The following is a 25,709-nucleotide window of genomic DNA, read 5'->3' as shown; positions in this document are numbered from 1 at the left end:
TTTGCTCTGCTACAGTATGCATTGTCAGTTGTGAGGCCTTCTATAGAGAAGTGAATGCCTTGCCAAATCATGTCCAATCAATTTAATTTACCACAGGTAGACTCCAATCAAGCTGTAGAAACATGTCAGCAATGATCAAGAGAAATGGGAGTCACCAAAGCTAAATTTCACATATTGTTACAAAGGTTCTGAATACTTATGCCCATGTGATATTTCAGTTTTTTCTTTTTAATAATTTTACAGACATTTTTAAAATTCTGTTTTCCCTTTGTCATTATGGGGTACTGAATGCAGATTAATGAGAAAAAATGATTTTTTCAACAACTGTAGAATCAGGCTGCAGCATAACAAACTTGACAAAAGTGAAGGGGGTCTGAATACTTTCTGAATGCATTGTAAGTAGTTGAGCTTTTTTCAAAGGGTAATCCTGAATCTCATTGATCCTATGCAAATAAAAATACAAAAAATTACAGAAGTGAAAGCAATTTCTGCAATTCAAAACTTATGTAATTTTGTAACATGTAATATTGATAACCCTGATGAAGCATCTAATTTAACAAAGTTGCATGCTATTAAATTATCCAAAGACAGTGGCCCCCAACTGCTACTCACATAATTTTTCTCCTTTGCAGCCAAATATATTTATAATATCTTTTTTCTTCCATTCAATCATGCCTATTCAATTCTTGGAGAATGCCTGGACACCTTCCTTGAGATTTCTTGACAACTATTTTCAGAAGTGGTTTGGAATTGCCTCCTCCTTAGAGCTGAGAAAGAGTGATTGGTCCATGATCACCCAGCTTTGTGCCTAAGGTGGGACTAGAACTCAGGTTTCCTGGTTTTTAGCTTGCTATCTTTACCACTACACCAAACTATCAGATTTATAACACATGAAACAAGGAAAAAAGCATCAGTTATTTGAATTTACAATTGTATGCAAAGTTAAATATTTTGAATACAAAAAAGTGCAAGCCTTTTTTTCAAGGAAGGTTTAGAAAACAACGCAAGACGAAAGTCTGGAAAAAGTCTCCAGGTAAACAGTTAACTAACTATATTTAATTATTGATTTGATTTGATTTGATTTAAATACCACCTAACTCTAATAGATTCTGGGCAGTTCACAGAACAAAAATAAATGATACTATACAAAAGCCATACCCAGAATGGGGAGTGGAGACATTTTTTTAAAAAGATAGCACCTTACCTGCTTCTGAAATAACTTTCATGACTGCATCAACATAGGTCTCTGGTTCATCATCATAGGTAACCTCTTTCCATTGAAACCAGTCTTTGAAAAACTCATCGTAATTCTCACATGCTGAAACACCACAGAAAAATTTCACCACTTTTGATGGAGGTTGTAGAACATTTTGCAGACTCTGAAGTACAGCAGGAATACAGAAACACTGTACCAATTCAGATGACAGTAGAATAATTATACACTTGCTGTTCTTGAAGAGAACCTGTTCTTCCATGGAAATAGCAGTTCTATGCTCCACTTTATAGCTCTGAATTTCTTGGCATGAGTGCAAGAGACTCTGAAGATACTGACACCATTCATTAGCATCTTTTCCATATACAATCAGCACTTTGTAAGCATCAGAGTGTTGTTCTGCTGAAAAGTAAAATAAGTTTGATCTTACAAATGGGATCTTAATATAATCCCCAAGTTATGAGCGTTCACTTAGTGCCCGTTTGAAGTTACGCAATAAGTGCCTCCTAGAGTTTATGAGCAAGTCCCAAAATTACGAATGATGCAGCATCACGGTAGTTGTTCGCTCTTACGAATTACTTCAGAGGCTCTGCAACGTTCACCCTATCCCCCCCCCCGCTTCCCACAACTGCTTCCCCCTCCCATCCTGCTCACTTTCCTTGCAAACATCTGTCTCCTCTCTGCTGTGGTTTCTTTGCCTTTGAGGGAGAGTCGATGGAAGCTCCTGGGTGCCATAATATCACATGAATTCAGGCACCCATCCACGTTCGCCTGAATGGATGCCTGAACTCTCGTGAGATCACGGACCCCAGAAACTTTCTTTCTTGGTGTGAAAAGTATTTGCGGTTCCTGTCTCCAGCTCCTCCTCTCCCAATTCCTTTCCGCCATCGCTGGAACACTTTTCACCTGGATTGAGATCTGATGGAGACTGGAAGCTTCATCTGCATGCAAATGGGGCACTTGGGGCACTTGGAAATTGAGCTAATTGCTCCATTTCCAAGCATCCCATTTGCACACAAACGAAGCTTCCAATCTCCTCTGTCAGGTCTCTGTCTGGGTGAAAAGTGTTTGAATGCCTGTGAGACACTTGGAAAGGAGTGAATCACTTGGTTTCCAAGTGCCCCATAGCCCTCAACACTTTTTGCCCAGACAGAGACTGAAAGCTTTATCTGCATGCAAATAAGACACTTGGAAACAGCAATTCAGGTGCAAGGTGGGGGGTGGGGTAGCAGACAGGGACTCTGACAGTTTTTTTTAAAAAACCTATGAACCTTTTTGTCCACCCTCCCTTCTGTTGCCTCTGTGCCTGGATTCTGACCTGATATTGAATAGGCAGTTCGGCTGCAGCCCCACACTCCCACCCCACACCTGATCCTGCCAGGCTGATACTGAATGGAGAGTTAAGACTGCCGCGCCCTCCCATAGCTGCTCAAACACTTTTCACCTGGACAGAGACCTGACAGAGACCTGACGGAGACTGGGAGCTTTGTCTCCAAAAGAGGATGAGTGCCTGAACTCGTGCGATACTACAGCACCCAGGAGCTTTCATCAACTCTCCTCTCCCTCAAAGGCAAAGAAACAGCGGCAGAGAGGAGAGGAGCAGGAGGGGAGGAGGAAGCATGAGGTATTGTAGTGGGTTTGGGAGGCCTTGTGGGCCTGTTCCTTCACTAGGTCCCCCATGGCCTTCCCCACCCTGAGATACTTCATGTGCACTTAATGAACCACACATTCGATTAGTGAATGTGTGGGCAAAAGCAGGGAATGATCTCGTTCAAAGTACGGGTTTTACTCCTATGAATCCTTGAGTTATGAATGGAATGGGCAGGCTCCATTACATTTGTAACTCAAGGACTATCTGTACTAATTGAATCAAATAGTGCTGGCATCCTATCACTGCTTTACTGATGCTAGACTACCATGAACCCTGGGGGGAGGGGCCAACAGACAGGAGGGGGAGACCAAAAAATGAAACTACTCTGAGTGCCTGCCAGAGATATTGGCCTGCATACCCCAAAGCCCCAAGCATGGGAATGGAATGTGGACTATCGCCAAGCCCACCAAGCATTAGAACTGTTACCAAAACAATTTGTTTGAGTCCAGTTGGACACCACAGAAATAATGCGGGGGAAGGACCAGGGAAAAGGGAAAGCAAGTAGGCAGTTTTCACATGCAAATCTCAGATTTGGCTTTTCCCTAACTTATAACCGTTTGGCTCTTTACTACGAACGCAGTCAAAGCTCTTTCTTCCTAATGACTTTGGGACAAGTCCAAAATTAAGCAGATCAGCAGTAACAATCCACCTGGAGAATCACCTCTACCACGGATATTGTGCAAGAGATGTCAGACCATGAAGGAGAGAAGGAGAAGATGGAGACTGGGGGGGACAGCTGCATCGAAACTGAGGGACAATGGGAAGTACCCCAGGCTAGAAGACGCAGACATCACCCTAGAAGCAAGCTCCCGATGGAAAGCCTGGTGGTCAACCAGAGTCAGGAGACTGGAGGATTGGAATAAACCTCCCCCAGAGTAACTTTTAGCCACGGGAGCCAGTCCCAAGACTGGAGCTCCACAGAGGTGTGTGAGCGCATACCAGATGAACCAGACCTCCACACAACAATGCTCGAGCACGCAATTGATTTTCTGAGGGACACTTTTGAAAAGCTGAGAACTCAAGACCTCCTGGAGTGGCCAGATCCACCACCGGTACAGCAGCCCAGCCAGCCATTGCCTGATCGGCTCCACCAATGACCAGAGTAACTCTCCCGAGAAGAGGGGACCACCATCCATTGGTGCTAGGAGTGAAATTCAATGGAGATGCGAAACAGTTGGCCTTCTTCCTAACCCGTGTGGTATTACATGGAAGAGTATAGGGCAGACCTACTGAATGACTTGGTCAAAGTGCAGTGAGTCACTATGGCCTTCAAGTGGGAAGCTGCATGATGATGTCATTGTGAAGCTGCGCCAGTTCAACAGATTTATGGCTGCCTTGAGGAAGTGGTTCAAAGATTCACCCGGTGACCAGAAGATATGAACCAGTTCAAAACCCTCAAGCAAGAAAGACAACATGTTGCAGCCTACATTCAAGAGTTCTGAACCTTGGCTTCTGGTTTGCTCGTGCGGTGCTTTCAGATGCTCAGAGAGAGCTCCCTCCCTGCTGTCTGATCTTTCTTCATTGGAGGACCCTGAAAAGGGTCAAAAGTCACCCTGGAGGGGTGACCACCGCAAGGAGGCCCTCCTGTGATCGTGGAAGGGCGGCAGCCCTCCACTTGAATCCGGAGCAGCTCCTTTTGGACCAAAGAAGAAGAGATCGGCCATCAACATGGCCAATCATTAAGCCATTCTCTGCCGAAAGCCAAAAGCACCATTTAGCACAACAAAGCAATCTGGAGTATTTGGGTGAGACCTTTCCTTTCTTATCCCCCTAACTGCCTGCCTGTGGGACTTTTCTGAAAATTTTCTCCCCTCCTTTTTGAAAAAACAGCTTTTGTATACTTGGCACAAAAGGAAGGCGAGAGTTACATTTAAAGATTTAGACTTGTCTTTTTTTGGGATTTGTAAGGACAGAACTTAAAAAATCTTTTTTGATGGACCAAGGGGAATCTTAATATATATATATATAAACTGATTTCATATTTAGGTTTTAGATTTTTAAAGGAAAACAAAATTAAGCTTTTAGAATAAAACTTTGAATTATACTATAGAATTAAGAATCTTATAATATATAGTATTTTAATAAACAAACAACACCCGAAGAAAGCAACATTAAGAGCGAAGCTATCAAAGGCCTTCAAATACAGTATGTTGAGGATTCAGCTAATCAAACAATAATATTAGCTACTACGTTCTACCTAATCCAGATGCAAATGGAACAAGAATTACATCAAACATCAAAAACTGAGCTATTAAAGCAATATCTCAATGATTATAAAGGGGACACCAGCTTGGCAAAACTGTCATTTGGATGGTCTCAGTGGATGCAAATAAGTGGTGGAGGAAGAAAGGGAGACACATTTGAGAATTTAAAGACACAACAGGGCCATATGCTTTCGGTATGGTAAAGAAGGTCATCAGGTAGCTCATTGCTAGGCTCCAGCACCCACGAGAACCAAAAAGGGGTGGAAAGGAGCCCACCAAGCCCAGAGAAACAGCACTCAGAGGAGTGGAGGTCGTAAAGTTCCCCCCTCCAACCAGCAATGGCAAGAGAACTCCAACCAGAGAATGCAAGGCTGGAGCAGAAAGTGACAGCAGAGGAGGTGACAACTCGCTGGTAAGCTGTACCATAATACCAGCAGAATGGGATGTTTAGGCATAGACCCTTGGTTGCGCCTCCTTCGCCTCCTGCGACACAACTAAGCCCACTTACAGCCAGCTTTCCTCCTCCATTGGCCCTCCCCTGGCCATTCTCCACAGCCAATGGGTCCTTGGACCTCCATCCCTCTCACTTCAGTCCGGCCCATTTGCCCAGACACCCTTTCTCCTAGACCTTTGGCTCCATGTGACAAATAGCCGCCAGCCAATCAGGTGGCAGGCAGAACAACAGTGGTGCATGGCTTCTGGCATTGTGGGGGCAAATGGGGGGCACAGCAGGCAAATGGCAGTGATGCGCAGCTTCTGGTGTTGCATGAGAAGCTGTGGCAGGTGAACAGCAGTGGGTCGCAACTTCTGGTGTTTTCAGGGGGCACGGCAGGAGAACTGACCTTTTGGTATCAGTGTCAGAACCCAGTTATTGGAAGGGGGGTGATTTCCTTATTCTATCTTCCTGCAGGTTCTGCCATACTCCTGGGAGGAAGGGGCACTACAATGTATCCTCTCCATTTGGCTGTAGCTGCTACAATGTATCCTCTCCGCTTTTCTCTATCTGTCGGTTCTTTGATCTATTTCCCTTACTGCCAGACTGGAGTGAGAATGGAATGTGCCTACGGCTATCTGCCTTATCTCTAGCTGCAGAGGAACATGAACAAAGACCTAACAGCCTAACAACCTTGGGAATAGTATCTTATCAACCCCATTCCCACAGAGGATTCACACCTGGAGACTGGCTCATTTGAACTGACCAGGTGGACTATTGGGGTGGAGTTTGCCAGTTGTTCTTTTAACCTATTGATTCACGCAGGAAACCCTCAGATCCTACCTTCTATGCCTGCTGTCAACTTCTCCTAATAAAAGTTCCTTTTAGAATGAAGCTGTTCCAGGAGTTCTGCTTTCTTGGGAAGAGGGATTGAGGCAGGTCCTTACATTAGGCAGGATCTGCAATTTTCGGTCAGCCCGGAAGGAACACCCTTACAATGGGGATCGTGCAAATGATGTTAAACCATGGTGTGGAGAAGGAGGAAGGCAACCTAGGTGGGGAAGCTTCTACCCAGGTTGGCCTAAGGGGCAGCAGCTCGTATTCCTCCAGTTCCTCCAACGAAGCCATGGCTACTGAGCACCTGAATAAGCCAAGGTGGTCGATGGGTGTTGGAAAAAAGGAAGACTGGGACCGGAAAGCCAGAAAAGTAACCTTCAAACAGGGCAGTCACCAAATGGGTTGGAAGCAAGAGATGGAGGTTGCTCCATCTCAACAAGGATGAGGACGAGAGACCAGCCTGTTCTAGCCGGATCTTAGAGCAAGCCATCGACATGCTGAGGGTCACTTTTGACTCCCTAAAGGAGGAGAAAGTGGATCCATGCCAGGGCTCGATAACCATGGGCATGGCAGAAGAGGTTTGCACGGAGAGTGAGGTCATGAACCTGGGCCCTTCCACCACCACTTTGGAGACTGCAGCAGCTGTGGCTGCCACCCCAGTGCGAGTCATGCCAGCTAGTGGAGACAGGCTTTGGAAAAATGGGTTGATAGGCATTGGGGGGAAAAAAAGACTGGGACCAGAAAGCCAGAAAAGTGACCCTCAAATGGGGCAGTCACCAGCTGGGTTGGAAGCGGGAGACTGGAATCTTTGTCTGCAAAAGAAGATGTATGCATGAACTTGTGCGATATTACGGCACCCAGGAGCTTCCATCAACTCTCCTTCAAAGGCAAATAAACAGTGGCAGAGAGAAGGCAGATCTTTGCAAGGGGAGTCCGGGGTGGCAGGAGGGGAGGGGGAAGCATGAGGTATCTTAGGGGGTTGGGGAGGCCTTGGGGGCCTATTCCATCACTAGGCCCCCACCATGGCCTTCCCCACCATGAAATACCTCATGAGCACTTAACGAGCTGTGTGCGTCTTAACGAACAGGGAATGATCTTGTTTGCGGTACAGGATTCACTCTGATTTTTTGAGTTACAAATGGAATGGGCAGACTCCATTGCATTCATAACTCGAGGACTACCTGTACTAATTGAATCAAATAGTGCTGCCATCGTGCTTCGCCCCATCACTGCTTCGCTGATGCTAGACTGCCATGAATCCTGGGGGGAGGGGGACAACAGATAGGAGGGGAATACCAGAAACCGAAACTACTCCAAGTACCTGCCAGAGACATTGGCCGGCCCACCCCAAGGCCACAAACATGGCAATGAAATGTGGACCATCGCTGAGCCCATCAAGCATTAGAACTGTTACCAAAACAATTTGAATCCAATTGGACACCACAGAGATAGTCGGGAGGAAGGACCTGGGAAAGAGGATAGTAAGTAGGCAGTTTTCCCACGCCAGAAGCTGCATGCCATTGCCATTTGCCTACTGCACCACCCAATGCAATGCCAGAAGCTACGCACCTCCACCCTTTGCCTGCTGTACCCCACACACACAAGCTGCACCCCCCCACAACACCAGAAACTACCCCACTGCCATTCGCCTGCTGTGCCCTCAATGCCAGAAACCATGTGTCAATGCTGCAACAAATTTGGCTGAAGCCATTTCTATTTTGTTTTCTGTTGCCACAGTATGGGAGGGGGGAATGTGTGCTTTTAAGATTACACAATGAACAAAGGTCATTGCTGCCTGGATTTTGACAGGCTGAGCCATCCATTAGAAAACTCACCAAAGTAGTACATTGGGGAATGTGATTTATGGCATGATGCTGGGGTGAGAAGTTCAAATTTGCAACATTGTAACCTTTGGGAGTCTTGGTTTCACTTTTGATCGTGCCGATACTTTGTAGCCAATAAATATGTTCTTTAAGGAAACTCTGCCTTGGAGTTCTGTTTTTACTGGTTTTATCTATCAGAACTATGACATTAAACCAAGACTCCAAAAAAATTTAAAAACGTGGGGTCCTGAGCCCCGGTCACCTACCTAAACCTTTTTTCCTTGTCATTTTTTGGAGTTTTCATCCTGCTTTAGTGAGAGGGCAGTGTTTTGGAGGGTGAATCTGCCCCCTTCCCTCCCCCCCGCCAAGCCATAGCTGAGCAAGACACCTGCCTGCCAGCCCGGCTGTGCTCTTCCTCCTGTCTGAGGTTTTCATTGTCGTGACCATTTCTCTTGAGGATTGGCAGCAGGGGGAGGGCTGTTTGGTTTTTATTCCCCACCCTGTCTGCTGGGTGGATACTTCTGTTGTGCTGGGAGGTTACCCCCGAAGCATGTTTGTTTTGGGGGGGCATCCCCATTCCAGTTGCTAAGCTTGCTTAAACCATCTTCTTCTACCTCCTCCTCCCCACCCCTTTATCTGCAACAGTGCAGCAGAAAGATACTTGCTGGGCTGGGGATGATGGGGATCTGCCCTCTGTGGAGGAGGGGCAGGATTACTATGCTCCCTGTCAATCAGGTTTGATTTCCTTTCTTTGACCCTCCCTCCCTCCCCTGCTTGTAGCTGCCTCTGGGCCCCTCATTCTTGGGAGTTAGCATTGCTGGCATCTCTTTGTCCTGAACCCCTCAGTCTGGGTAACTGTTGCCATCTAAGAGCTGTTTTAAGGTTAGAGAATCTTTGGGGGGGATAACCAACTAGCACTCCAACATGCCCCCTATGCCTCCACTTCAACTGCAGAAGCTGCACCCCCCCACAAAGCCCCTGCAATCACTTATCGGCAATCATATGCTGCTCCGAGGAGGAACACTGGAGGCAAATGGGAAGAGGCGGGAGGCTCAAGGCTCTCAGCAGAGTCCTGGCGATACCTCACACAGCTCCAGCTGACTCTCCCACAGGCCTGTGTGATGCTGCCACTGCTTTACCTCATCCACTTTTACACTTTTTTTACACTTTTTTTTACAGTGCTTTTCAACCCGTTGTATGTGTACCACCTGCCAGGTGCCGACGTACCACCAGTGATATGCGTACCACTGATTGAAAAGCCCTGGTTTAGACTACCTAGGACACAGAATTTCAAATGAAGGAATAGAGATGGATCCAGCCAAATTTAAAGCTGTAAAAGATTGGCAACCCTCACGAACCCGCAAACAACTTCAAAGTTTTTTGGAATTAACAAATTTCTACTAGCAATTCATCCCCTCTTTTGCTGAGATAGCTTTGCCAATTACTGAACTGTTAAAAACTGGAAAAAACGGGGGGAAGCCACAACCTTGTCAGCCCCTATCATGGTCTATGGAATGCCAAACCGCTTTTGAGAACTTAAAAAGACTGTTTGCTGCCAAGCTTGTTCTCAAGCACCCCAATCCTGAGGAGGAAGTCATTATCCAAGCTGACGTTAATGATGTAGCTGTGAGGGCAGTCCTTTTGCAAAGAAACCAAGAGGGAGACTTACAACCCTGCACCTACAGTTCCAAGAAATTTATTTATTTATTTATTTATTTATTTGCTTAGATTTATATGCCGCCCTTCTCCCAAAGGACTCAGGGCAGCTCACAACAATAAAAATTTAAAAAGAAAAAACATAGAAAAAAATAAGACAGAGAGAAGGTGGGCTGTTTGGGAGAAGGAAGCTTTTGTGGTGAGGTGGGCCCTGATAACTTGGTGCCATTTCCTTGAGAAGGGCAAGGTGCCTTTTGAAGTATGGACTGATCATAAAAACGTAGAGGCACTGACAACCCCCCGTAAATTATCTCCCAAACAAGTTATCTGGGCGCAGCATTTTAACTGTTTCAATTTTATACTAAAGTATATCCCAGGGGGAAAGAATTTCTTGGCTGACACCCTGTCCAGAATGTCCCAGTATAAAAGTCACTATGAGGAGATTGTGAACTCCATCATTCCACAACCACAGTCAATCTCTCAAGATAACCCCAGGAGGGCAACTGCAGGCAAACCCACCTGAACCAGATAGCCCATTAACGAAGAAGCTTAAGGAGGAATTGAAAACCAATTCCTGGTTCCAGAAAAACAAAACCATACTGACTTATCGAGATAGGCTAGCCTTGAAAGGATCAAAACTGTATTTGCCAGAAACACTCCAAACCCTTCAGCGCAGTCACCATACCAAACAGGCTGGCCACTTTGGATACCTAAAGACTTTACATTTCGTCTGGAGGCAATTTTGGTGGCCGGGTTTGAAAAAGGATGTTGAAAACTATGCGAAAAGTTGGGCAACATGTGCAGCCATGAAGAAACGTCCCAGTAAGCCTCCTGGATTATTGCAACACGTTTCAGACCCTTCCCAACCCTGGGAAGAGATTGCCATGGACTTTATTGTGGAATTACTAGAAAGTAGAGGAAATATGGTAATATGGACTGTTATTGATCTTTTTTCAAAGCAGGCTCACTTCATAGCCTGTTCTGGTCTCCCCTCGGCAAAGAAATTAGCCAAAATGTTCCTTAAAAATATATACCGTCTCCACGGAACACCAAAATGGATTATTTCAGATAGGAGAGTCAAATTTACTGCAAAATTTTGGAGGGACTTCCTTAAACTGATCGGATCCACACAGGGACTATCATCGGCTTTTCATCTGAATACGAATTGAGTGGCTGAGAAAGCAAACGCAATGGTGGAACAATACATTAGATGTTATGTTGATTACCAACAAATGACCTGGGGTGACCTTCTCCCTTTTGCTGAGGTGGCTTATAATAACACTGTACATAGCAGCACTGGACTCACTCCTTTTAAAATAGCTACTGGGAGAGAATTCATTCCTATGCCTGAATACCCGCAGGACCCTCCCACTTCTCAAACTTTAGATCAGTGGGTGACTTCCTGGAAAACTGTTTAGGACAATGCAAAACAAGCTTTAGCAAAAGCTTCAAAAATTTACAAAGAGCAGGCTGATAAGAAAAGGGCCCCACAGAAGCCATTTCGTGTGGGGGAGAGAGTCTATCTCTCTATGAAATATCTGAGACTCAAATTGCCTAGTAAGAAATTAGGACCAAAATTCCTTGGACCTTTCTCCATAGTTCGGATTATTAACCCTGTCACAGTGTAGTTAAAACTCCCTTGTCTTTTGGGAAAGGTCCATCCTGTTTTTCACTGCAGTCTATTGAAATCTTTCAGGGAGTCCTCTTTAAGACCTCCTCCAAGACAGGCACCTGGTCCCCTTGTAGTGGAGGGGGAGACTTAATATGAAATAAAACAAATTCTTGATTCTAGGCTATACAAAGGCAAATTACAATGCTTGGTACAGTGGAAAGGTTACCCACTGTCAGAGGCCACTTAGGTTAAAAGTAAGGTAAAAGGTAAAGGTAAAGGTTCCCCCGCACATGCGTGCTAGTCGTTTCCGACTCTAGGGGCCGGTGCTCATCTCCGTTTCAAAGCCGAAGAGCCAGCGCTTGTCCGAGGACATCTCCGTGGTCATGTGGCCGGCATGACTAGACGCCAAAGGCGCACGGAACGCTGTTACCTTCCCACCGGAGTGGTCCCTATTTTTCTACTTGCATTTTTACGTGCTTTCGAACTGCTAGGTTGGCAGAAGCTGGGACGAGTAACAGGCGCTCACTCTGTTACGCAGCACTCGGGATTCGACCCGCCAAACTGCCGACCTTCCGATCGACAAGCTCAGCGTCCTAACCCACTGAGCCACCGCGTCCCTCTAGGTTAAAAGTACCAATGTCAAAACAGATAGATTGATACAGAGATTTTTTGATAAGCACCCTCATAAGCCTCGGAGAGATTCCTCACTCTGACTCTTCATTTAAAGGATTTCTCCTTTCTTTAAGGGATCCGACTCAACACTGCAACGAATTTGGCTGAAGCCATTTCTATTTCGTTTTCTGTTGCCACAGTATGGGGGGGGGGAATGTGTGCTTTTAAGTTTAGACAAAACAAAAAATTGTCACCTGGAAACCAAGGTCATTGCTGCCTGGATTTTGACAGGCTGAGCCATCCGTTAGAAAGCCCACCAAAGTAGTACATTGGGGAATGTGATTTATGACATGATGCTGGAGTGAGAAGTTCAACTTTGCAACATTGTAACCTTTGGGAGGGAACCTCAGTCCTGGTTTCACACCAATAAATATGTTCTTTAAGGAAACTTTCTGCCTTGGAGTTCTGTTTTTACTGGTTTCATCTATCGGAACCATGACACCGTGTGCTGACGCCATTTGCCTGTGACACCCCCACATGTCCCCCCCAACACAATGCCAGAAGCCACGAGCCACTGCCATTCGCCTGCTGTGCCCATGCAACGCCAGAAGCTATGCATCATCACCTGCCATGCCCCATGGCCCCTAATGATGGAAGACACATGCCACCTCCATTCACCTGCTGCCCCTACACAACAAAAGCCATGTGCCGCCGCTGTTTGCCTGCCACACCCCCTATGCCAATGCCGCTGTGTACCATTAGATGTCGAATGAGCAGTTTGGCTGCGGACCCACCATTCGTCCCCTCACCAGCAGCTGTGCTTACTGCCATTGCCCTGCCCCTCCCTACACTGCCAGGAGTTGCTCAAAAGCAGCGTTTGTCTGCTGCACCTCCCCCAGATGTTGCTGTCTCCAGTCACCAATTGCATTCTCCTTGCAGCCCAATTGGTGGGGCCATCGTTGCTGCTTGCCACCTGATTGGCTGGCAGCTTCTTATTCCATGAAACGAAACACCTGGGACAAAAGGTGTCTGGGCAAATGGGCCAGGCTGAAGGGCCAGGGACCGATTGGCCAGGGGAGGACCAACGGAGGAGGAAAGCTGGCTGTTAATGGGCTGAGGTAGGTAGGCAAAGAATAGAATAGAGCTGGAAGAAACCTTGGAGGTCTTCTAGTCTAGCCCAACTCAAGCAGGAGAACCTATTCCATCTCAGACAAGTGACTGTCCAGTCTCTTCTTAAAAGCCTCCAATGATGGAGCATTCACAATTTCTGAAAGCAAGCTGTTCCACTAGTTAATAGTCCTCACTGTTAGGAAGTTTCTCCTTAATTCAAGGTCGCTTCTCTCTTTGATCAGTTTCCAACCATTGTTTCTTGTCCTGCCCTCTGGTGCTTTGGAAAATAATTTGACCCCCTCTTCTTTGGGGCAGCCTCTCAAATACTGGAATACTACTATCATGTCAACCCTATTTCTCCTTTTCTTTAGACTAGCCAAACCCAAGTCCAGCAGCCGTTCTTCATATGTTTTAGTCTCCAGGCCTTGGATCATCTTAGTTGCTCTTCTCTGAACTTTTTCCAAGGTCTCAACATCTTTTTTGTAGTATGGTGACCAAAATTGTTTGCTGTATTCCAGGTGTGGTCTCATTAGGGTATTATTAAAGCGGTACTAATACTTCGTGTGATTTTGATTCTATGCCTCTGGTTATGCAACCCAGTATTGTATTAGCTTTTATGGCTGTTGCTGCACATTGCTGGCTCATAGTCAAGGTCCCTCTCAGTTACTGTTTTTAAGCCAGGTCCCACCCAATCTGTACTTATATCTTTGATTTTTCCCGCCTAAATGTAAAACTTTGCTTTTCTCCACATTAAAGTTCATTTTGTTGGATAGGGCCCCTTGTTCAAGTTTGTCAAGATCTTTTTCAATCCTGAGCTTGTCTTCTGGAGTGTTGGCTATTCCTGTCAGTTTAGTGTCATCTGCAAATTTGATGAGTTCCTCTTCTATTCCCTCATCTAAGTCATTTATGAAGATATTGAAGAGTACTGGGCCTAAGACGGAGCCTTATGGTACACCACTGCCTACTTTTCTCTATGTGGATTGAGAACTACTTGTTGAGTACGGTTTGTCAGCCAGCTACAAATCCATCTGGTGCTGATGTTGTCTATTCCACCTTTTTCTAGCTTACCAAGCAGTAGATTGTGGTCTACTTTGTCAAATGTCTTACTAAAATGTAAGTATACTATGTCCACAGCGTTTAGCTTAGGGGTATCAAACTCAATTTCATTGAGGGCCACATCAGCATTGCAGTTACCCTTAGGGGGGTGGGGTGGGGGTGGCCAGGGTGGGCACAGCCTACTGGGTGAGCGTGGCTGGAGTGGGTGTGGCCTACTGGGTGGGCACGGCCAGCTCTACATTTGTTCGCGTCAAGGGTGCCTATGGGGGCCTGGGCAGAACTGGGACAGATCTGAGGATCTCTGGCAGAAGGGTGTGGGACTGGGGCAAGTGCCAAGGCATGGTCCACTGGAGGAGCCTCACTTCCTCTCAGGCCATGCGAGGGGGGGGCTGGATGGTACCCTGCCCGGAGCTCTGGGCAGCAGACGTCAAATGCCCAGCCGGGCCCTCAAGCACCCAGGGCACCAAGCCCAGCCCCACTTCCCCAAGGGGGTGTCCAGCTGCACTTACCTCCTCCTCAAGGTTGCTGCTGCTGTACTTGGCTCTCCTTACCCAGGTTGCTCATGATGGGTATGAGGGCAAAGTCAGAGGGAGGCCCACTCCCTCTCCATGTGAGGAGACCCGGCTTTGTATCCAAAGCTTTCTTAGCAATAGAATGGGAGACCCCCAGGATAGGACAGGAGGAGGGGGCAAGGGAATGGAGAAAGGGCAGCAGAGCAGGACCAAGGCAGGACTTTCCTCAGCCCTTCTCTCTCCTCCCTCCCTCCCTCCCTCCCTCCCTCCCTTCCTTCCTTAGAACAGTGTGGTGGGAAAATATTTGAAATGAGGGAGGGAGAAAACAGGCAAGAAACGCAGCTGGGGAGGTGTCACCCTTTGTGAGGAATGAAGAAATGCACAATTGCCTGGAAGTGGCCAGCAAATGGCCCTTGCCTACTCCACATATCTGGCTTGGTGGGCTTTGGGGGAGGGGACGCCATGAGCAACATGAGAGTTGATGTTACGTGCACAATGCCATCCAGCCCCCACCCTGCCTGGTTTTCGCAGGTAGTGAGGCGCTCTCCTCACAGCACCAAGAGACTGAGCCAGGCAGCGTGAATCTGAAGAGAAGTGTGATGCCTCCCAGCCCCCAGCCTGCCCAGTTTCAGCAGGCAGTGGGGTGCTCTCCTCACAGTGCTGAGAGGCTGAGCTGGGCAGTGCGAAGCTTGCCAGCTTTGCACCTTGCTGCCTGCTGAAACCTGGCAGGCTGGGGTCTAGGCAGCATTGCACTTCTCATCAGATTTGCCCCACCCGGCTCAGCTCTTGGCGCTATGAGGAAAGCGTCCCATTGCCTGCCGAAACCAGGCAAGCTGGGGGCTGAGTGGCATCGCGCTTCTTTTTGGATTCACGCCACCTGACTCAGCCTCTTGGCGCTGTGAGGAGAGCACCCCACTGCCTGCCAAAACCCCTCCCCTGGGGCCCATCAAGCCGGATATGTGAAGTAGGTGAGGGCCATTTGCTGGCCACTTCCAGGGGATGGTGCATTTCTTCATTCCTCACAAAGGGTGACACCTCCCCAGCGCACACCCAGGGGGCGGGGCTGACACAGCAGGGGTCGGTCCCTCACTGTTTCCAGACGGCCTTGTGGAGCTAAGACTGAATGCGTTTCAGTATAGATGGCCACCACAAAATTGTATATTGGCTCTGGGGCGGCCAGGGCCAAGGCAGCGGGGGCCATTCCCTCACTGTTTCCAGGATGGCTTCATGGGCCACATGAAACCACGTCACACGCCTCATTTGGCCTGCGGCTCTTGTGTTTGACATGTCTGGTTTAGCTGGTCTATTAATTTGGTCTCTTTATCAAAGAATGAAATAAGATTGGTTTGGCATGATCTGTTTTTAACAATCCCGTGCTGGCTACCAGTTATAACTTTGGTTGCTTCTAGTTGTTTGCAGATCTGTTTTTTGATTATCTTTTCTAGGATCTTCCCAGGTATTGATGTTAGACTGAGTAGTCTGTAGTTTCCTAGGTCTGTTTTCCCCTCTTTCTTGAAGATGGGAACCATATCAGCCCTTTTCCAATCCTCAGGTACTTCCCTGGTGCTCCAGGATTTTACAAACATATGGTGCAATGGTTCTGAGATAACATCTGCCAGCTCCTTCAGAACTCTGGGATGTAATCTGTCAGGTCCTGGTGATTTATATTCGTCAAGGTTGAATAGGTATTCTCTTACCATTTTCTTGCTTATTTTAATTTTTGTTTCTAGTTTGTCTTTTGCAGTATTTTTTTTGTATGGTGTGGTATAGTTTCTTTTTGTGTGAAGACTGATGCAAAGAATGAGTTAAGCAGCTCTGCTTTCTTTCTATTGCTTGTTACTTCCTTGCCATCTTCTCTCTTTAGTGGACCTACGGTTTCCTTGATTTTTCCTGGTTATTAATATGTTGAAAGAGACTTTTTTATTATCTTTGATTTCTGTTGCAAGTGTAGCGGGGCTGGCTGAAAGGCTTTGCAGGAAGAGGGAAGCTCAGACAGCTGCTGCCAGTTTTGGGCACGGCGGGCATGGATCGGGCATGGATCGGGTGGAAGGAAAGAAAAAGGAGGAAAGAAACGGGGTGGGGGAGGTTGTTGTTGCTGTTTTATCAGAGAGAAACCAGGTGAAGTCGGAGAGTGGTTGGAGGTTTTAAGCTGATCCCTTTCTGTGAAGGAGGGGGGAAGAGGAGAGTGAGAGAGAGTGAGAAGGTGGAATTTTATTGCTTTCTTTCGCAGGGGTGATATCCCAAGCAGAGGCAAGGGAGAGAGTGAGGGGAGAGAAAGTTGCTGGGATTGTTAAATTCAGATTTTAATAATAAAGGACAGGGGGGAGAGGTTTGACACCGATGAGACCTGAGGCTGCAAGCAACAACAGAAGAGAAGGAGAGGCTGGTTGTTGCTGCTTTGGAGACTAGCGGCCATCCGGACTTTGACTATTGCTGCTTGTGCAAGTTTTAGGCATTGTGGGGAGTTGCCCTGAGGGACGAGCTGTTATTGCAGAATGCTGACTATGTTTGTTCATGTTCCTATCGCTGCCTGGAGCTGGGGTTTTCCCCCCACCCCACTGGTTTCCAAATGGTCGCTGGGAAATCATTTATTGCTGCTATGACTGCCTGGGGGTGTTAAACACAACCACATATTGACTAGGGGCTGGCAATCTTTGTTCCTGAAAGCCCCCTTTCGACGACAAGAGTCTGCCACCCCCCACTTCGTGTGAGCTTCTGCTAGACGAGACACTTTAATAACACCTAGAGAGCGCAGCTGCAAACCTCGATGGAGGGGAGCGGGGCTGAGAGGGCCTGGGCTTTGGCGGCCTCTGAAGGGTAATGCTACACAAGTCTTTGTTCATTCTGAGCCTTTTCTTTCCTGACTTCGTCTTTGCATATTCTGGCTGTCTGCTGATACAGTGAGGGTACACTGGTGGTATTATACCCCAATGTATACAAGATATCACCTATAGTTTTACAGCATTGAAAATACTGTGGGTAATGTGATAATTCTAAAAAGATCTATGTGATATTTTATTTATTTATTTATTGGGACTTATATGCCGCCCTATCTCCCGAAGGACTCAGGGCGGCTAACAACAATAAAATACAAATAGGATACAAATATTAAGAGGAAATTAAACTATACGTAGCCCCAACTAAAACCAATAAAACGTTAAAACCATATTAAAACCCCTTGTCATCAGTCCAGGTCGGCCTGTTGGAAAAGAAGTGTCTTAAGGTCACGACGGAAGGACCGGAGGTCAGGGGCCATCTGGAGCTCCACGGGGAGCTGATTCCACAGGGCAGGTGCCCCCACAGAGAAGGCCCTCCCCCTGGGGGTCACCAGCCGATATTGTCTGGCCGACGGCACCCTGAGGAGGCCCTCTCTGTGTGAGCACACAGGGCGATGGGAAGTCGTTCCTGGCAGCAGACGGTCCTGCAAGTATCCCGGGCCTAAGGCATGAAGGGCTTTATAGGTGAGAACCAGCACCTTAAATCTCACCCAGAGAATAACAGGTAACCAATGCAGCTCACGCAGGAGGGGTGTAATATGGGAGTATCGGTATGCTCTCATCACAACCTACGCAGCCGCATTCTATACCAGCTGAAGTCTTCGGGTGGTCTTCAAGGGCAGCCCCACATAGAGAGCATTGCAGTAATCAACATGGGAGGTAACGAGCGCATGAGTGATGACCGTATGTAAAGCATCTCTGTCCAGATAGGGGCGCAACTGGCGCACCAGGTGAACCTGGACAAATGCCCCCCTGGCCACGACTCCTATATGATCTTCTAAACTGAGTCGTGCATCCAGGAGGACGCCTAAGTTGAGCACCCTATCAATGGGGGGTAACACCTCTCCCCCCATAGCCAAAGGTGGAATATCCTGAACTGTACGAGATGCCGGTACGTAAAGCCACTCGGTCTTGGCCGGGTTCAGTTGGAGCCTGTTCTTCCCCATCCAGATTCGTACCACTTCCAGGCAATGGGACATCACGTCGAGGGCATCACTGGGTTGGTTCGGGGTGGAGATGTAAAGCTGGGTATCATCAGCATATTGATGATACCTCACCCCGAAACCACGGATGATCTCACCCAGTGGCTTCATATAGATGTTGAACAGGAGGGGAGAGAGGACTGACCCCTGGGGCACCCCACAATCGAGGGGCCTTGGGGTTGACCTCTGCCCTCCTGCCAACACTGTCTGCGAACAGCCCGAGAGGTAGGAGGAGAACCACCATAAAACGGTGCCTCCCACTCCCAATCCCCGGAGACGTCGCAGCAAGATACCATGGTCGATAGTATCAAAAGCCGCTGAGAGATCTAATAGGACCAGGACAAAGGAATAACCCCTATCCTGAGCCCGCCAGAGATCATCCACCAGCGCGACCAATGCCGTCTCCGTGCTGTACCCGGGCCTGAAACCCGATTGGTATGGATCCAGATATAATAAATTTGAACCCCACCTACCTACAAAGTAGCTGAATTCTTGTAGAAGGTTGACATAATTGTTAGATCAAGCATACCGTGTTTCCCCCAAAGTAAGCCCTACCCCCAAAATAAGCTTGATTTTTGCAGGTGGGCTTAATATAAGCGCTACCCTCAAAATAAGCTCTAGTTTTGAGACGAGGCTCACACCTAAAAATCAAGCTACGGTGGGGGGTTGAGCTGCCCCATGTATCCTGTACCCAGTTACTGTTGCAGCCAGGCCTCGCATCAATCAACACCTGCCTCACCTCACTGGCCCATGTCTTCTGCAATGACCTTCAGCCTGCATTTTGCCATCAGAGGCCTTCTGGAAAGGACTTTTCAGCTGAGAACCAAGCTACGGACTCAATCCGTGACTATGTTATTGCCTGCAAAGGCCTTTCTGGAAGGCCTCTGATGACGAAATGCAGGCCACAGCTCCATTCTCAGCTGCAGAGGCATTTCCTTTGGCCGCAGAAGTGGGCCGACTGGGTGGGGCTGTTGGTGCCACCACTGTGAGATGAGACAGTGGAAAAGACACCCCTTGAAAATAAGACCTGGTGCCTCTTTTGGAGGCAAAACCCCCTTATTTTCAGGGAAACACAGTATTAAGATGGATTTGATGCTTCTGTTAATCCACTCCAAGATAGCATTGCCTTTTTAGCAGCTGCACACAGTACTGTATCAAGTTTAACTTGTAGTTGACAAAAACCTTTTCATGTGTACTACTGCTAAGCCAGGCTCTCCCATACTTTTGTGCCTTTTATTTTTCCTAATTAGGTTTATGGTTTTAGGTTTTATTAAATTTTTATACCGCCCTTCTCCCGAAGGACTCAGGGCGGTGAACAGGGCATATCATAAAACTACAAAAATACAAAAGTTAAAAAAGAATTAAATTATTGCCCAAAGTAAAAACAATAAAAAATATATATAAATATTAAAACCCTAAGTAACTCCCCATCAGGCCAGGCCAGCTTGATCAAATAAATGGGTCTTTAACCCACGCCGGAAGGAGCGGAGATCCGGTGCCATCCGGAGCTCAACCGGCAGTTGATTCCACAGAGCCGGGGCGCCCACAGAGAAGGCCCTCCCCCTGGGGGCAACCAGCCGACATTCTCTGACTGGAGGCACCCTGAGGAGGCCCTCTCTGTGGGAGCGCACAGGGCGGAGGGGAGTCGACGCCGGCAGCAGGTGGTCCCCGAGGTATTCCGGACCCATGCCATGTAAGGACTTAAAAACCATCACTAAGACCTTGAACCTCACCCGGAAGACAACTGGTAACCAATGCAGCTCGCGGAGCAAAGGTGTAATATGGGAGTACCGGGAAACTCCCAAGACAACTCTCGCGGCCGCATTCTGTACCAGTTGGAGCCTCCGAGTGGTCTTCAAGGGAAGCCCCATGTAGAGAGCATTGCAATAGTCAAGACGAGAGGTCACGAGCGCATGAGTGACCGTACACAGGGCATCCCAGTATAGATGGGGCCGCAACTGACGCACCAGGCGAACCTGTGCGAAAGCCCCCTAGTCACGGCTACTATATGATCTTCTAAGGTAAGCCGTGAATCTAGGAGGACTCCCAAGTTGCGAGCCCTATCCACGGGGGGTAAAGACTCACCCCCCATAGAAAGTGATGGAACATTTTGAATGTCCCGGGATGCCGGAATGTACAGCCACTCAGTCTTGTCAGGGTTGAGTTGAAGTCTGTTCCTCCCCATCCAGACCCGAACCGCCTCCAGGCAACGGGACATCACAGCGAGGGCATCACTGGGGTGGTTTGGGGTCGAAATGAAAAGTTGGGTATCATCAGCATATTGATGATACCCAACTCCAAAACCACGAATGATCTCACCCAGCGGTTTCATGTAGATGTTGAACAGGAGAGGCGAGAGAACCGACCCCTGAGGAACTCCACAAACGAGAGACCTAGGGGCCGATCTCTGCCCCCCTGCCAACACCGACTGCGAACGTCCCAGGAGATAGGAGGAGAACCACCGAAGAACCGTGCCTCCCACTCCCAGTCCCCTGAGACGCCGCAGCAGGATACCATGGTCGATGGTATCGAAAGCCGCCCAGAGGTCTAATAGGACTAGGACAGAGGAATATCCCCTATCCCGGGCCCTCCAGAGATCATTCACCAGAGCGACCAATGCCGTCTCCGTGCTGTACCCGGGCCTGAAACCCGATTGGTACAGGTCCAGATAATCCGCTTCATCCAGGACCAGAGGGAGCTGATGCGCCACCACACTCTCAACAACCTTCGCAAGAAAGCGAAGGTTGGAGACTGGACGAAAGTTGTTCAACACAGCTGGGTCCAAGGCAGGCTTCTTGAGGAGAGGTCTCACCACTGCCTCCTTCAAGACGGTGGGGAAATTACCCTCACTCAAAGAAGCGGATATAACCGCCTGGAACCAGCCTCGTGTCCTCTCCCTGGCTGCATAAACCAGCCAGGAAGGGCACGGATCCAATAAACATGTGGTGGAGCTCAACCTCCCCATAATCCTGTCCACTTCATCAGGGGTCACAGAATCAAACTCCTCCCAGATAACATTGACAAGACCGCCCGTGTCCTGATCGTCAGACTCTGCCCAGCTGGAGTCCAAACCGGTCCAAATCCGAGCGATTTTATCCGACAGATGTTGACCAAACTCCTCGGCACGACCCTGCAAGGGATCCTCCCTCACCTCCTGATTAAGGAGGGAGCGAGTCACCCTAAACAGGGCGGCCGGGCGATTATCTGCGGACGCGATGAGGGCAGAGAAGTAATTACAGAGAAGTAATTAGATGTAGAGCTTTACACTTCTTCCTGTTATATTCTATCCTATTCATTTTAGCCCTCTACTGATGTCAGTTTAAATCTTTTTTGAATCTTCTAAAGTATTAATCACCTCTAAAGTATTGCTCACCTTAGCCAGAAACTATATTCATTATATGCATCTTTGAATTCAACATCTAGTTTAACAAGAATAATATTCCAATCAATGGGCACTCAATAGCACTCGGGAAACTATCAGCAGAACAGATGGTCTTCACTTAACAAACCTAATTAGGACTGGAATTTCCAATGCTGATCCTTAACCATTTTACAGAACTATACATGTTTTAATTTGCAAATGTAAGTACAAACTAATTTAAATGCAATATAACTTTTCTTGGATACGTTTGTGAATTTATCTGTCAGAGAAATCCAAAAATATTAATTTAGAAATATATTTAGACATATCTGTTAATCTCCTTTGAAAAAAAATATTTTTTCCAAAAATTTTCTGAACTTTGATACTGTTCTCTCAGAGATTTTCTATGTTTCCTAACTTTGGGTTATCTACTGTTCTGATATTTTCTAATCCCTCATTAACATAAACATATTAAACTGTACAGTAGTGGTCCCCAAACATTCTAGCTCCACAAACTGGCAGCATTGGCGGTGTCAGCATCAGGGGGGAAGGAGATGGTTTCACGTACAACCTAGATCCCGTATATGTGCAAATGAAGCTTCTTACACTTGTTCACCGCTTCTGCAGCCTAGTTCCCAACAGGCCACAGACTGTTACCAGTCCATGATATGGGGGTTGGGGACCTCTGCTGCATAGGACCTAAAGCAGATTCCTACAGAATGCTATTTGCTATCTCCTTCCAAGTTGGAGCCATTATTCTTTGGATATGATTGTTCAACCAGTTCTATATCTATCGAATGGGAATACCATTCTATACTAGAATTTCATGGGAAATTGTCAAAAGCTTTGCTGAAGTCAAAGTGCACTCTGCTGCATTACCACTGTCAACTAAACTATTCTATTAAAAGAAGAGATCAAGTTGGTTTAGATTTTTTTTCTCTTCACTCATGTCCAAATCTTGGAAACTGCCAGAAAAAGTCCCTACAGTTTTCTTGGCGAGGTTTTTCAGAAGTAGTTTGCCATTGCCTCTTTCCTAGGGCTGAGAGAAAGTGACTGGCCCAAGGTCACCTGACTGACTTCATGCCTAAGGCTGAACTCATGGTTTCCCTGTTTCTAGCCTGATACATTAATCACTACACAAAACTGGCTCTCTGGTTTAAAAAATTAACAAATCGATGGTGGCTCCTGCCAAACAATGTATTGTTTTCCAAATTCTCACAGACTATTTAATAATTTGTTTCAGAATTTAGACAGAGTTCATGTTTCCATAGGACTGCACTTCCTCTGCTTTTAGCTCTGGGGAAAATGAAAGTGTTATGTCAGAACAGTTCAAAAAGCCCCTCAAAGTGTCTTGCATGAGTTCCCTCTTTGTACATTATCCATGCAGAAGGTTAAATTCAAAAACGGAAGAGAAACTTACTTGTACTTTCTGCTACAATCCTTAGCAGATTTAGGGGTTGAAGCTGCTGAATTCACAGTAATTTAGTCAGATTTGCATATGATAATATATCTTGGTTACTTTATTTAGTTTCTAATATGTTTAATAACTTAAGTGCTCTAGGTAGGTGACAAAATTACTTACAATACATTTGTAAAATAAAGAACAGTGAAAATAATAAATGCAATTAACAAATATAAAACATACTTTAAATTGCATTTTTCCATCTTTTAATTTAGCATAAATTAAATACCATGCATTTTTTTTTAAAAAATCTGGCTACCTCAATGCAATATATCTAAGAAACTTTCTAAATAGGTTGTAATCATATCTAATTTTGGAATTTATATGGAAATAGCAAAAGGGTAGTTGGGAGATTTGAAGGACTGACAATTTGAAGACTTTTTCTAAATAATCTCAGCAATTGTCAAGCATACACATAGACAAGAGAAGACATTGAACACCTGATTTGTGGCTGAATCAGTTTTAGAAGTCAATATGGATGTGGAATAACTCAGCTGCCCAACTTTTAACAATCTGGCTATACAACAATTCAGGTAAAATACATCTGTAATTCAGAAAAAAGAGACAGTATTTGAACTATATATGGTTACTCTTGATTACCCCTAAACAATGGTTCACTCAGCCCTTTTTTGTCTTTCCAGAGGAATCATAAATTAACTATAAGTATAGACTTCAGTTAACAGGCTGGGCTAAAATATGGTTCCTTTATGCCTCATTTCACAGTGGGAATCCAGCTTGATTATACATACTCCTTAGGGCAACCTAACAGCATCAATGGGACTAGCTTTATATTATTATATTATCTGCAAAGCTAATTTGGCAACAAGTTCCTTTATATATGAAGGAAAATAAAAATAAAAAAAGCTTATATAAAAAGTATAAGAAAAAGAAAAAAAATCAAACAGAATAATGCAAGAAAGGGAAAAAAATAAAAGAAAAGTAGAAAAGAAAAAAAGATACAAAGAGACTTCGGATCCTTTTTAAATCAGTTACAAGTTCAATTATAAATTTATCTCTTACTCTATAATTTACAACACAATTCATTCCTTTTTATAATCTATCCAATTTAATCATCAAAATCAGAGAGCCTATGTTCATTTTTTTCTGTTTTAGGCAAAAAGTCCATAAGGGGTTTCTAGTCACCAATAGGTTCTACTGAAAAAGTGCGAGGCATATTTCTACAGGGTAATTTTTCCATGAAAAACAAAATGAATATGGACAGGAACGGTATCTAAAGCTGCGCCAGGCACAGGCACTCAGTCCCTGCTTTTCAGCATCCGCCAGCGGAAGGGCTAGCAACTACCAGAACCTCGGTTAGTGCCGGTCTCTTGTCAACGAAACTCAGTAAAGTTTAAACCGTCGAAGGAACGCGGCAAGTTTACCCGCCACGCGCCTCCTTCTTGGCGGCCCTCAGGGGCATTTGGCCGGACATCCTTCGTCCACCTGAGCGAACCAGCGTCAGCGGGGCAAACAGAAGCAGGAGTTCCGCAACCGAAACGAAAGAAACGAAGAAGGGGGGGCAGCGGACCAGCCAGACGCTGCTCTCCACGGGGGGGGGGGCTCTTTCTCCGGCCTCCAAACTTGCCTCACTTACCCGGGGCGGCCGCCATGCCGAGCTTCGCCTCCAAGTCGATCTGCCTCCCGATGGCCGGCAAGTCAGCCGGAGGTCTTGCCCCGACCTCCTTCCGGCGCTTGTGGAGAGAGAAGGCTCCTACTTCGGCGACGCAACAGTTCTGGCGCCTCAACCGGCTGGCTGAGGACAGCGACCACTTCCTCCCTTTCCCTTCCCCTTTCTCTACGCCGGTAGAAAAGCGACGGACGGCCCGGCGGACTTCCCACGACTAGGCGAACGGACCCCCCTTGGCCAGCCGCTCGTGCCAGGCGCAGGTGGTTCGTTCAGCGCAGCCCAGGAACTGAGCAATTGGGCCACCTCAGCAGGCTTCGGGCAGTCAAGTGAAGCCCGCGAACCTTTGTGCAGATGGAGACGGCGCCTATCCGGGAGAGCGGGATTCTTCGCTGCCGATTTTGGGGCGCAGCTTGCTAGCAGAAGAATACAATACTGTATACAAAATAGGTGGCAAAGCACCAGTCTCAGTGTTGTAGTTCAGTGCGTTGTAAGCAGTGAGGAAAGATAATTATTATTTAAACACTAGTTCTTTATTTTTATTTATAGTGCTTATGGGCTGTT

At 46.7% G+C, this 25,709-nt stretch overlaps 1 protein-coding gene across 6 annotated transcripts in view; it reads right to left on the bottom strand.

Annotated features, from left to right (window-relative positions):
- The window catches only part of PIK3AP1 (phosphoinositide-3-kinase adaptor protein 1), a 121,592-nt gene extending 96,388 nt beyond the window's left edge, over positions 1-25,204 (bottom strand). For 5 of the 6 annotated variants that reach the window (XR_014026683.1, XM_081329586.1, XM_081329587.1 and 2 more), the window contains exons 1-2: positions 25,116-25,204; positions 1,205-1,615 (exon numbers count right to left, since the gene is read on the bottom strand). Coding sequence is in view for 5 of the 6 variants with exons in the window: in XM_081329586.1 (XP_081185712.1) it covers positions 1,205-1,615; positions 25,116-25,131 (427 nt within the window). In the remaining variant the exon portion in view is untranslated. The remainder of the gene's footprint in view (positions 1-1,204; positions 1,616-25,115) is intronic. The other variant, XM_081329584.1, reaches the window with a different exon arrangement.
- Positions 25,205-25,709: the final 505 nt, after the last annotated feature.

Source organism: Vipera berus (genome assembly GCF_964194415.1).
Source record: "Vipera berus genome assembly, chromosome: 5".
NCBI lineage: Eukaryota > Metazoa > Chordata > Lepidosauria > Squamata > Viperidae > Vipera > Vipera berus.
The sequence above is the reverse complement of the archived record's forward strand: the minus strand, read 5'-3'. Positions and strand labels throughout refer to the sequence as shown.